At 40.6% G+C, this 13,609-nt stretch overlaps 1 protein-coding gene across 14 annotated transcripts in view; it reads right to left on the bottom strand.

The window, feature by feature from the left end:
- NAPEPLD (N-acyl phosphatidylethanolamine phospholipase D) overlaps positions 1-13,609 on the bottom strand; it is a 40,755-nt gene that overhangs the window by 21,793 nt on the left and 5,353 nt on the right. For 10 of the 14 annotated variants that reach the window (XM_085895003.1, XM_085895005.1, XM_085895002.1 and 7 more), the window contains one exon: positions 12,343-12,559. The exons of 2 other annotated variants lie outside the window; for them this stretch is intronic. In XM_085895003.1, the coding sequence (XP_085751129.1) occupies positions 12,343-12,540 (198 nt within the window). In that variant the 5' untranslated portion in view covers positions 12,541-12,559. Of the gene's footprint in view, positions 1-45; positions 2,636-3,578; positions 12,560-13,609 lie in introns of those variants that run through there. 2 more of the 14 variants (XM_085894995.1, XM_085894996.1) reach the window with 2 other exon arrangements.

Genomic DNA, 13,609 nt, shown 5'->3' on the forward strand with positions numbered 1-13,609 from the left:
TCACCGCAAAATAAATCAGTATTATATATCAATCAGTATTCTCACCATTCAATGAGCACCAAGTGAGCCGCCGACATAAAACGACAATGCCCCAGGGACAATCCGCGCGGCCGAGCCGAACCTCAGCTTTATCTCTTCTGTGCTCGAGCCGGGCAACATGTGATCACACGTCACGACCTTCAATTCACCACATATATAAAGGTGAGTTCGTGTCTGTGGGTCATAAGCGCCAGCTCGTCCAGTCAAATTAGTTAGTGGTGGCTAGTCTTCACCCACCACTAATTGCAAAAGAATCATTTCCACTGTAGTGCATTTCAGTAAGACCCCCTAATCGCCATACTAAAAGTCCTAAAAAAATCCTAGCATGGGAAAGTAGTGTAATTTACATAATATGAAAATTAGCTTCCGCCAGAAGAGAAAATTCATATTTTCGCTATAACTTTGCATTAAGTACCCAATTGAAGCAAATCAAGTGTCCAAACCCATGATTTCAAGGTCAATGAACATGATAGGCACATTTGCAAATTAATATTTTGAATATAATTTGCATATTATGCAAATTAGCTTCAGGAATTAGAGAAATTTCTAATTTTCACTATTGTTTTCCATATAAGGAACAAGTATCCAAACCCATATTATGAATACAACTTGCATAAAATATGCATATTAGCTTTTAGCAATTAGAGAAAATCAAAAATGTCAGATAACTTTGCATCCATGTGCCTGATACAAACAATAAAGTCATATAAAAGCAAGTATGAAAAATTAACTGAAGCAGCAACAAGCAATACCTGAAATAATTAAAGCGGTGACACCCAATCAAGATGATAAGATACATTTAACACAGGTTTTCACTGCTAATCGGTAATGTGGTTAGTGTTCTTAATGAATTTTCAGGTAACATCAATCAGTATCAAGGCTGTCATCTATCTCCACCCGAGATGAATCTCCACCTTTACACACCCCACACATCCATGTACAGTCAATGGGAATACGCTTGCAGGTGCATCTGCTGGTGCTCCACCCGGTCTTGCAGTTACACCTGAATATCTTGGTCAACTTCTCTGGTGCAGCGGAGGAATGCGTCTGTACTGGCAGTAATTGGCCATCAGCGATCTTCCCTCCCCATTCTTCTGGTTTTAATTGTCCAGCAGTCTCTTTCCAAGTCTGAATCTGAAAATATATTCGCAGACTATGATACTGTGTAGCAGCAGATGTTGGTGGCAATGTCTGAGGCTCCACGAATGTTCTGCTTTTTGCTACCTTCTCACAGAAACGTTTGTACCACATAACATCTATACTTTCACCCTTCTTGCCATTATAGATGTAGACTAGGGTTTTCTCTCCTGCATCAATTATATTTTTCTTTGCAGCACCCTCTTAATCTTTTGTGAACAGGTCAGCAAGTTGCTGGAAATAAACATTGTTCTGGACTTGTTTTAGGGCTACTGGTTTGACGATACCAAAAACTCTTGATGCTGTGTCATATCCAAGCAATGCATGTACAAAGAGTAGTCTGGAACAGATTATCTTTCCCAAGATCTCCTGTGTCTTCTTTATGTTCCACACCTTGTGCTTTTTGGTGTTCACTTTTATTTCAGGTTTCAATAATAGGTCTTTCTCAATTGCATCTCCATGGTAGCATAACAGGATTAGCAGATCTGTGTCATCAACAATAAGAACGGTGTTGACAACCTTCGCTGACTCGACTGCTGTCTTGACAATCAGAATGTCTGCATCTCCTTTGGCATGAATCATTGTGCAGCCCGCCTTCTCAAGTAAAGAACTTAGCATATTAAGAAACCTTTGTTTGTTTACTTTGTTGCCCAGAAACTCATTTTTCTTCAGCGAAGTCTCTCCTGTAAATATAATATTTGGTCCTATGGAGCTGCCTGTGCGTCTGCAGTGTGTAGCATCTTTGATGGCGGGCCCATCTTCATAACCATCGAACACAATGGTTGCCTTTCCATACCGCTTTGTCACATATGTGACATACATATGACATATGCTCTCAAAGGTTAGACCTCTTGATCACGGTAGACATTGCAAGAGTGCACCACCATCAAGCACGTAATGTAGATCATCACCGGTGGGATCTGTCTGATCCAGTTTCACCATCTCCCAAAGGGCATCACCTTGTCCTGCTTTGGCTCTCTAGGAAGCCCAACATTGTCAAATAATGCTATGGGATGACTGCAAAGCTCGTACTTAAACAAAGCTGCTGGATCTTCCTGCTCTTCACGGATGGCGATAACACTCAGTCGCTGGAAAAGCAATTGTGGATCCACCTGAACTGGTTCTCCATCGATGACACCAGTTGTCTTGGATCCGAGTGTGACTGCTTGATTTTTCCTTTTGAAAGAGTAATCATTCACATTGTTCCCAACCATTGACTCGAGTATAGTCTGGCCTACAGATCTTGCCTTGTTGACATTCAATTTGTCATGTGCAGCAACACCGCTCACAATGTTATGCAGGGATGGCTCACTACCGAATGGATCCCATTCGTTGAAGGCTTCAATTAATTTGTAGGTGTCTGCTGTGTCCCGTTGTTGTCTGGACTTGGATGCATCTTTGTGCTGCTCACTGGTGTTGTAGTTTACACCAGTGAGCTCTTGCATAGCAAAATTGACCTGGGCACAAGATGGCATCCCCAATATCCAGGTCAGCCGTGGGACCTCGGTCATACCTCTGCCTCTCGTCAACCCACCACTTGTTTTGACACTTCTCATTAGCACTTGCTCAATTACGAGATCAGTACATGGGCCTGCCCAGACTCGATCGCCTCTCCCAACAACGTGAAAACCATTCATGAAGCTTGTGTATACATTAGGATGAGTCTTGTCAAGTTGGCACATCTTTTGCAGATACAGATATGCTGATTTGGCATACAGATTGTGCCCTGCTGCTGCAAAAAAAGGTAACATCCTCTACTGCCGCAAGATGCAACATCCAATTCCCTGTGCATTCAGCTTTTATGAATTTCTTTAGGATGGCAACCATGTCAAAGTATTGCAACCAATGTTGGGCAGTCTTTTGGTCACTCATTGAGCTCCGTTCTCCTTTCAATTTATTAGCAACTCTTGAGAGAACCTCTGAAGAGGAAACGTCAACAGCGATACCCAGATCCATCATTAGGTGATCAAAAATCTTGCTGGCTTCAAGCAAGTCTTGCTCTTGGTTCTTGTCTGGAATAACTTCATCCTCAACTTCTACTTCCATCTCTCCTGGTAGGCCTATTGTATGCCAGTCATCAGAGGTATTTTCTGTGTCTCGTTCCGGTTGGTCAGGTTGATGTGTGGATATGGGCAGATTATATGCATTGGCTACTATTATTGTATTGAGGGCTGCATCAACCAAGAGGTGCCCTCGCACTGCTCTGGAGATTGCTTTTCCACTTAGCATGTGCTTTACAGCGTTTCCGGCATATACGACTTCAAGGACTTCTTGTAGACCACTTCCTGCCATAAAGCAACCAGTAGAGCCCAGAAAATTCATTTCCATGTGTGAACCTCTAAGTCTCAAGACAATAGATTTCAGGTAACTGTCAGTTAGCTCTGATTCTATAATCATTGAGGCTTTCCACCAAAGTGGCTGGTCAAATGTAATCACTGGGGTGACATTGTAGGCATTGGCTTGTTCACACACATAAGTGTGGAGAAGATACAAGACATGTCAGTTGAGTCCATATCTATCATGGGCAGGAACTGCACAGATGACTTGCCAGGATAGTCACCCTGATGAACAACCTGCATCATACCTGACCATGCTGGCCTCTTAGGATTAAGGACAAATGCCACTTCCCACAGAAGATCAATGTGATACGTTGGATTGTGCACTTCCATTGCCTGCAGTTTTTGTATGTCAATGGATTACGTCCTGTGTGCTGAGATTTGAAAGTTTTGATGTTGATCCTTCCCACTTTTATGATGTCATCCGTTGTCACTGATACGCGAGGCACAGGTTTACTAAGCAGCTTTCCTGGTGTGGAAGTGGAAATAATCCCCATTCCATGGAATGTTCTAAAGCCATCAAGAGTTCTTATATTGTGATCAACATTGTCACCAACATGCTGAATGAACTCTCCAGATCCAGGCTCAGGCAACTCTGCCCCTTGTGTAAGAGCGGCATTTTTCTCGAACTTCCGCACTTCGGAATAGGAACAACTGAAGCCGTGTTTATGAAGAGTATCTACGATGAACCGTGATGAAAAGTGATGCATTTCAGTTGCTAGTCCAAATTGCAATGGGGCTAGAATGACTCTTGGCCTTGTTGCTTGCATTATAGCTTGTCCAATTGATGCTACCTTCAGATCAGTGTTTTTGCCAATGAACAAACCTTGCAACAACATCAGTCGTGACTGTGGAATGAAATGCACCGCTGCTTCTGTTGATGACATCTGTTCTCTGGTTGGATATACATCATTAGAAGAGTCAACTGCCTTTATGTCACTCTTGATAAGCTTGGCAACTGTGTTTATCATTCGTATTTTCTCAATATTGGGGTCCTCTTTCTTCTGTTCCTTGTAAAATTCATGGAGAATATTTGCTGCTATTCGTCTAAAAGTTACAACATTTGGCTTCCCATGCAGCTCGGTTATTATGATATTGTCACCAACATGTTCCACGGGTTTACTCTTCATTTGTGTAAAGCCATAAGCTGCAACCTCTGAACCCAAAAGACCTGTCTCCATTTTCTCAATCAAGTCTGTTATTGTAATCTGTTCATCATCATTTTCCTCCAGGTACTTTGCAACCAACAGGAATGCTTCATATCTTTCTGCTTCTTTGGGTCTGCCAAGCTTTTGTTTCTTTGTAACACCACCTAGTCCAGAGGAATGTTGCTGTGGAACCTGCTTCCCAGTCCTGAAGTTGACATTACAGCTTTGATGGTAAACTGCATCGGCTGCGATTAGGTCATGAGCATATGCAATTCTGCCTGAAACTAACGTAGACCATTCATCTTTCCTTTGTGCACATGAATGCAAGCCAATATTTTGGAATGATGTGGTTCTTACAGGATAGACACCCATGCCATCATGCTTTTTCTCATTGTAAGTAGCTGGTTCACCGCAAAACAAACAGTGCTTGTCCAAACTGAATGTTGGCGTTTCTGAATGAAGGATACATGGTGAGGGCTGATCTTGTTGAGTTACTTTTTCCTGTGCCTTTGCAATCGTCTGTGGATGAGTGAAAACCCGTTAGCATTCTCTGTGTACTCGCTGACCTTTATGAGTTCTTTTACTACTTCCTTGCTTCTCACTGGCCCTGTTGATACTCTCGCTCCCCTTTTCTCGTAGGATTGCAGTATCCTGACCATCTTCTCAACTCTTGTCGCAGAAAACACACTCAGCCATAGCTATCTGTAATTCATGAAATAGTTTGGGAGCAAAAGGCAGATATTTTAGTGAACCTGGTTTTGCCGAATAAAGTTTTTTTTCTATGCTGTTTCTTGTAGCCTAGGGGTAGCTCTTCATGATTCAGGGGGGTGACCGTTCGTAACTCTTGGGCAATTTGCTATATTAACCCCTTTATGCCGGTTACACCCAAATTCACCCCAAAGTACTATTTTTTGCGATATCTTGTGAATAGCTATGACCAAAATTCATCACATTTATTTTTCATTATTATTATTCACAAGGCAACTATTTTACAGCTGATTTGGACACAATTTGCCCAAACTTGATAATTATTAACCCTTTCCTGGCATTCCTAGGGGATCATATATACCCCAAACATAGGCCTACATTTCCTGCTTTGATCTGTTTATCATCCATGCATATTAAGATGAAGTATTGGCTGAGAGACTTCATTAGTTAGTTAAACTGACAAAAGGTGGCACCATTGCATTGTTTAAGATATTAGAAGCACATGGCTGGGCACCACTCCCACTCTGCTGTGCAGGTTTGTCATGAAATAAGCTACCAGACTTCCAGTTGTCAAGCTTTATATGAAGTAGTTAGTAAAATAGAATCTCCAGATTAAAATACTTGACAATTTCAGATTGTATAAATTTAGTTTTTACAAGGACAGTTATCAAAATGGGCATGACAGACAGTTGTTGTTGGGTGCTGCCCTCTTTTAGCAGGGAACCGTACTAATAAATGTGAACCTTTGTACGGTACTAGTATTCAGGCAGTTATAAAATACTTTCTCCCAGGTTAGAATCTAATTTTTGACTTATTTATTTTCAGGGTTGACATTTTATGGAGTCCGATCAGGAAAGATGTTTCTTCCAGTGGAAGTTTCGCTGTGAAACGAAGAAAGACCCATTAATTACCGCAACCGCTGTTCGAATAAGTAATATCATACGATGTAGCAAGATCTATGGTGATGGGAAGCATTTTGACCTTCAGCAAGCATTGAACCAGAATAGTGAACTTACTATAAAATGCCATAAAACCTGTGTCTACATATACAAGCAGTAGACAAATAGATTGTTACAAACGGCAGAATGACAGAGAAGCAGACTCTGCAATACCTAACCCAGTCTATTTTGCATCAATGTCAGAAGGTCGGAAAGCAAGAGATGAGATTAAAATCCCATGCCATGATTTTGGAGTGGTTTTTGTGCAATAATGCATCAAAGACCCCTGTTGTCTATAGATGTTCAAATGTTTTGTGCTGGGTAAAATCAGTCAGGAAAGGATCAATATTGAGTATTAAGTCATTATTCTATCTTTTAAGTTGTTTTTGGTTACCTTATTTGTGACTAAAGTAAGGATGAGGTGGTTATTGTGCAATCATATGTTGTCTGTGTTCAAATTGTATGTCCTGGGTTAAAATATCCCGGAAAGGGTTAATACTGAGTAATTCACAATCGTTTTATATCTCAAGTTGTTTTTGGTTACATAATTTGTGAATAACATCGACACAAGCAAATGTGATGATGTTGGTTGGGTTCATTGGAAATAAATAGTGAAAAAAACTGATTTTTTTCATTATTTATGCGTTTACCGGCACAAAAGGGTTAATATAGCAAATTGCCCAAGGGTTGCAAACGGTCACCCCCCTGAATCATGAAGAGCTACCCCAAGGCTATAAGAAGCAGCAAAGAAAAAACTTTATCTGGCAAAACCAGGTTCACCCCCACTGCTCCCAGACTAAAATAACAGAGCAGAAACAATACAAGTTAGGGTTACGGTTCAGTCAGATGCAGTACATAGATGCAAAGTTAAAGTGAAAATATGAATTTTCTCTTATGACAGAAGCTAATTTGCATAAAATGCAAATTATATTCAAAAATATTAATTTGCAAATGTGCCTATCATGTTCACCGACCTTCAAAACATGGGTTTGGACACGTGATTTGCTTCAATTGGGTACTTAGATGCAAAGTTATAGTGAAAATATGAATTTTCTCTTATGGCGAAAGCTAATTTGCATATTATGCAAATTAGACCACTTTCCCATGCTAGGATTTTTTTAGGACTTTTAGTATGGTGATTAGGGGGTCTTACTGAAATGCACTGCAGTGGAAACAATTCTTTTGCAATTAGTGGTGGGTTACCCCCTTAAATTTGCTACATTGACTGGAATAAGCCTATTCTACAGGCTGCACCTGTCCTCTATCCCCCAGCATCACAAGCACTGCCCAATAGCCAGGCCATGCCTTTTCCTCCAACCACCCAAAAACCGCCGCCATCTTTTTCGCTCGGCATAGATCTGAGGGTTCATAGCTGTCTTCGATACACATTTGCAGACTCAACAACGCATCTTCTGTCATTAAATAAAAGTACTGTTTTGAGGAAACAAAGGAACATTTTGATTACAACTCAAACGAGGCAATGCATGCTTTGTTTGCGGTGATCATGGCAGTGGTCTAATATACACTGCCCACTAATATACACTGCCCATTAAAGGTACGTTCTCATCATGCAGAGGAAAGAAAATGGAGCTTTCATTAAAAAAAAAAATTTAAAACTTTTGCTTTTCGCCAGACTTTTCAAGGCTTATAAACAAACTGATGCACATGCAATTCACATAATATGTGAAGTAAATTAAAATTGGCTTGGAGGTGAAATACCTGCGTCCATAATCAATTAGTCGGGAGGCCGGGGAAATTCCCGAGAGATATTTATTATGTACAGTACATGTACACGTTAAAGAAGTTGTGTATGAAATGTACACATACGCTTTCGTGCACTCAAAATCATCTCTGAGTTTATGTACATTTTAAAAATGAAAACAATGCGTTCAAAACTGAACAAGGTACGTTTTCATTACAACAAAAATAATCATTAATATTTGAAGTCTAATTAAAAAAACTTCTTTTGTCAGTGTTTTGTATGTACTGTATGCTGTTGAGAAAGCCAGGGGTGTGTTCAGTTACCAAGCAGCTAGCTCTCGCTTGCCAAGCCAGCCATTCCTCCTCAACGGTTTTGAATGGAGTGCTTGCTTGAGTGCTTCAGCCAATTGGCGAACACCCTACAAGAAGCTTGGTAACTGAACATACCCGATTCATTAAATGGTGATTCGGATAAACATCTATACCATGACTTATTTTGGCCATATCGATGAATTAGTCCCTCAGGGAGCAGATTTCGATATGACAGGTGGCATGTCAGAGGTTGGTAGGAATCGAAAGCAGGTTTTTACTTTATTAATTAATTTTTCCCCAAACGTGGTTAAAAACCCTCCAAAAATTCCTTTGTTGGAGGAGGGAGGGGACGGGAAGGAGTGCGAGTCTGGAGGGACTGGGATGGGGTGGGAGGAGGCAGGGGCTAGGGTTGAAGGAGGGAGAGGGAGGGGAATGGGTGGGAGGAGAGACCCGACATTGCCGGGCAATGGTGCCTCTGCTCGTGCTATACAATACATGCATCTGATAGGCAGACACAAATCCTGAAATACATGCAATGAGCACCAAATTGAGAAACACCCAATGTTTATTCATTGGCATCAGAATCAGAGGAATCAGAAATATCTCATTCCCTTTTACAACACCACATATTCACAACCACAAGCATCTGAGCACAACAAGACTTCCCATTTGCACTTGCATAGTCTGGTATGCAGCTTTGCAATGACATTTGTGAACAGAAGAATAGCCTCTGCAGCTGGTCGTTGGGTCATACGGTGTAGCTCCAAATCCCCCTCAGCGTTTCGTGTCCAACAATGTTGCAATGAAGGCTGCATATTAAGACGTTGCTCAGTTGCGTGTGTCCAAAAGTATGTCTGATAACTTGCACACATCAAGTGCAGTCTGAAGGAATCTGTAGTTCATGGCAGTTTCTCACTACTTGCATTATTTTTAGAGAAAAGTTCGTAGTGCAAATCATTTAGTGAAGTAAACCTCTTCCCAGAATAAACTAGCGAGACAAGTGAGACACATGCTGCTTCTGTGTCTCCTGGAATTTGCATCGAACTCTCAAGGCCTCGCAATGTATCAATCAAATTGCGATGCGAGTTCAGCGTCTTCATTCATTTCTGTTTTCCAATGCCACAGAATGCTTGTAGAATTGATGAATCATGACCACTCAAAGCATGAAGTGAAGAGAGAATATGACAGATATCTTGACCAAGACCTTGAACAACTGTATGGATTGGAATATATCTGCATTTTTTGGCAGTTCCAGTTTTAAGGAGCATTTCTTCAAGGTTCAGAAGTATACAGTACATGGGGCACATCACTGCAACGTCAGTATCTGTACTCCAAACGAGAACACGTTTCACATGAAATAAATGAATGGCATGCTTTATATGTAAGAACATTCTGGAATCCACCTCCTCATGGTCAAGCGGAGGTTGAGGACTTGGGGTCGGTGAAGGTGGGTGGGGAGAGTTGAGGACTTGAAGTCACATGTTACATTGCGCTGATGTTCTGCATGTCCCTGCTCATTAGTATCCCGTATTTTCCGGTGTATAAACCACACTTTTTTAGCAGTTGTAACTGCTGATAAGTTCAAAATGAGAGTTTACATTTTGAAATTTGGCTCGGATTAATAGATTCTAGAGATATAGCATGTGCAGAAATGAAATAAAGCTACGGATGCTGGTGTCTCCGGGTGTTTATAAGCATTGCAATGTACCCAGACATTCATAGGTATGATGATCAGGCATTCGATGAGTGAGGAAAGTGAAAAAAAAACCTTTATCGCAAGGAAACTGTTGTGGCCTGTTCCAAATCAAGGCATTGTTGAGCAGGCCCCAAAAAATGGCAAATTAAGATCCCAACGATGGACAGCGAGGTGACCAAGGATGAGCCTTAATAAAGCATAATTGAATAAGACTGTTAATTATCTTCAAAAGGGATGTTTAGATGAACCCAAACACCAAATTTTCATTCACCCACTCCCCTGGAGTTCCCTTCATATGCATGCAAAGTTTCAGGCTGCTAGGTTTCATGGTTTTGGAGTTAGGGAGGGGACATACACACACTGACATCTATTGTTGCAGATTGAATGCAACCATGCATTTTGCCTTTTTTTCCTGAAAAAGCTTAACTAAACAACCGAAACCTGTGAGTACAACAGGTTAACGCCTTCTTAATCCTTCAAGAACCAGGGGACACATATATGTCCCAAAACTTTAAAGTGGTGCATCTCCAATAGTTTCCCTGCAATTTTAGATTATTTTATGTTTTTAGCAAACAGTGTAGCTAAAGGCCCAGTCACACCTTGACGTTTTAGCCAGCAATGTCAACGTATCAAAATGTATGTAAAACGCTGGCTTATGCTGAACTTTTGATATTTTTTTTAAAAAAGATTCGGACGTATTCATAACGAGTTGGTCGTATGCATAACATATTAGTAACGGACACAGAACGTTTCGTTGTCTTCTGGATAACTTATACCAATGAATGCTTAGCCTGTTGTCGGCGTTCACAACCTATGCCCAACGATAGTCTAACTTATGCATAGCGCGTCGCACGTATCGCCGATGATCATGTGGTGCAGCCTATTAAAAGGCTGCCGCACAACAATTCAAATCATAACCGCCGGAGAAATGGAAGTGTCAACATTGCAGTCACACCTTGGCGATCTTGCCAGCGTATGCCAACCTCTGAAAAATGCATCTAAAACGCTGGCGCACGTCGAATACGGTATGGGTAAGTTTGGTATACGTGAATAGAATGCTAAAGTACGCTATCATGCGTCGTAGTGAGTGGAGTACGTCTTGAAATTTTAAACATGTGAAAAAATTTACGACGTACTTGCCGTATGCCTCACACGTTCTGCATGCGATGGGAATAAGTTGTTTACACGATATGCGATCGTTGGCACACGTCGACAAAAGTTACTTGTAAGTTACTCATAAGTCGAAACACGTCGAGGTAATGGTTAGCGTCAGTGTTCCAGACTCCCTGTTTTTTTTTTTTCTTCGGTATGACGGTGATGTTGACACTTCGATTTCTAGTGCGGTTATAATGTAATATAATTAATAGGCTGCCGCTCAACGATTTAAATCATAACCGCACTAGAGATCGAAGTGTCAACATCACCGTCATACCGAAAAAAAAAAAAAAAAACCAGGGAGACTGGAACACTGATGCTAACCATTACCTCGACGTGTTTCGACTTATGAGTAACTTACGACTAACGTGTGTGAACATGTGTCAACGATCGCGTAACGTGCCTACAACACGTTACTCATAGGTTAGAAATAAGTTTCGGGTACGCTAAACATTACCTCGACGTGTTTCGACTTATGATTAACTTACAAGTAACGTATGTCAACGATCGCATAACGTGCCTACAACTTATGGCCAGCGTAGCGGAACTTGTGAGTCATACGCTGGCAGAAGTCGTAAAATTTCAAGCATGCTAAAATTTGAGGACAACCGCAAAGTACGATGAAAGCCAGCGTACTACGACGTATGGCAGTGTTTTTCAGCATGCTCTCAATGTTTCCAGAACTTACCCATAACGTATTCAGCGTTTTAGACAAATTTTTCAAAAATCGGCATAAGCTGGCTAAAACGTCAAGGTGTGACTGGGCCTTAACACTGGGTAAGAGGTCGTGTCGTTTTCATAATTTTTATTTTTGTTGTTCATTCGAGAAAAACTTGCATTTTTCGGCATGTATACTCTTGGATTTCATTTCATATTCATGATTATTAGAGCTAAACTAATAATAAAATTGAACTTGTAGCTGAAAATTACATTCAACATGCTTGTGGCCCTCAAATGGTTAACCAGTAATGCAAGCGTTGGCAAAGGTGTGTGGCAGATTGATGCCCCCTGCAGAACAACAAGCGGCAAGCTGGAAGTCGGGCTCAAATAAAATCAAAATTGGGAAGTTTGTACCTAATTTGAGCAAATTAAGTACCATATTAAATTAAATCAATTGTCTACTAGCTGTGGGTCCATCTTTCCGGTTGTTAAGGTAAAACAGAAATGTTTACCTCTTTATGAGGAATTCCATTGTGGTTCCTCTCTGTCAGCTTCCATTGTAATAAGCTGAAGAGCGATGGTTGCTTCCAGGTTGGCCAGGGATTAACAAACCGTCCATCACTTTTACACTCTGAAATTGTCATCATTATCTTTGGTGCATGAATAACGATTGAACAAGCAGCATCTTCCTTGGGGTGAGAGTCTTCCATTCTCCTCAGTAATTGGTGCCTTGAGACACAAGTATGTATGATCATTGATCATTAACCAGGAGTGATAACTAGAAGCATGTCATAAACTCATCAACACAAAGATTCAAGAAACAAAATACAGTATATTGAACATCACGTACAATACCCATTCTCAAAGCCACATCCGTGAAGTTAGCACCAGTTACCCTTTACCTGATTCAAAGACAGGGTGTACCATTACAAAAATATGGGTAGTTGTGGATTACAAAAAGGGAGGTGTGAAATAAAGATTATATATAAAATCGGGTAAAGGGGTAAATTAGGGAATAGGGTAATGGATTTGAATCGGGTAAAGGGTTTGAATAGGGAAAAGGGTTCGAATAGGGTAAAGGGGTAAATAGGGTAAATTAGGGAATAGGGTTATGGATTTGAATCGGGTAAAGGGTTTGAATAGGGAAAAGGGTTTGAATAGGGTAAAGGGGTAAATAGGATAAATTAGGGAATAGGATAATGGATTTGAATCGGTAAAGGGTTTGAATAGGGAAAAGGATTTGAATAGGGTAAAGGGGTAAATAGGATAGATTAGGGAAGAGGGTAATGGATTTGAATCGGGCAAAGGGGTAAATAGGATAAATTAGGGAATAGGGTAATTAAATGGATTTGAATGGGGTAAAGGGTTTGAATAGGGAAAAGGGGTAAATAGGATAAATTAGGGAATAGGGTAATGGATTTGAATAGGGAAAAGGGATAAATTAGGGAATAGGGTAATGGATTTGAATTGGGTAAAGGGTTTGAATAGGAAAAAGGGTTCAAATAGGGTAAAGGGGAAAATAAGATAAATTAGGGAATAGGGTAATGGATTTGAATCGGGTAAAGGGTTTGAATAGGGTAAAGGGGTAAATAGGATAAATTAGGGAATAGGGTAATGGATTTGAATCGGGTAAAGGGTTTGAATAGGTAAAAGGGGTAAATCGGGTAAATTAGGGAATAGGGTAATGGATTTGAAATCGGGTAAATTAGGGAATAGGGTAATGGATTTGAAATCGGGTAAAGGGTTTGAATAGGGTAAAGGGGTAAATAGGATAAATTA

Source organism: Eptatretus burgeri, chromosome 9 (genome assembly GCF_056783735.1).
Source record: "Eptatretus burgeri isolate ZD-2024b chromosome 9, Ebu_testis_v1, whole genome shotgun sequence".
NCBI lineage: Eukaryota > Metazoa > Chordata > Myxini > Myxiniformes > Myxinidae > Eptatretus > Eptatretus burgeri.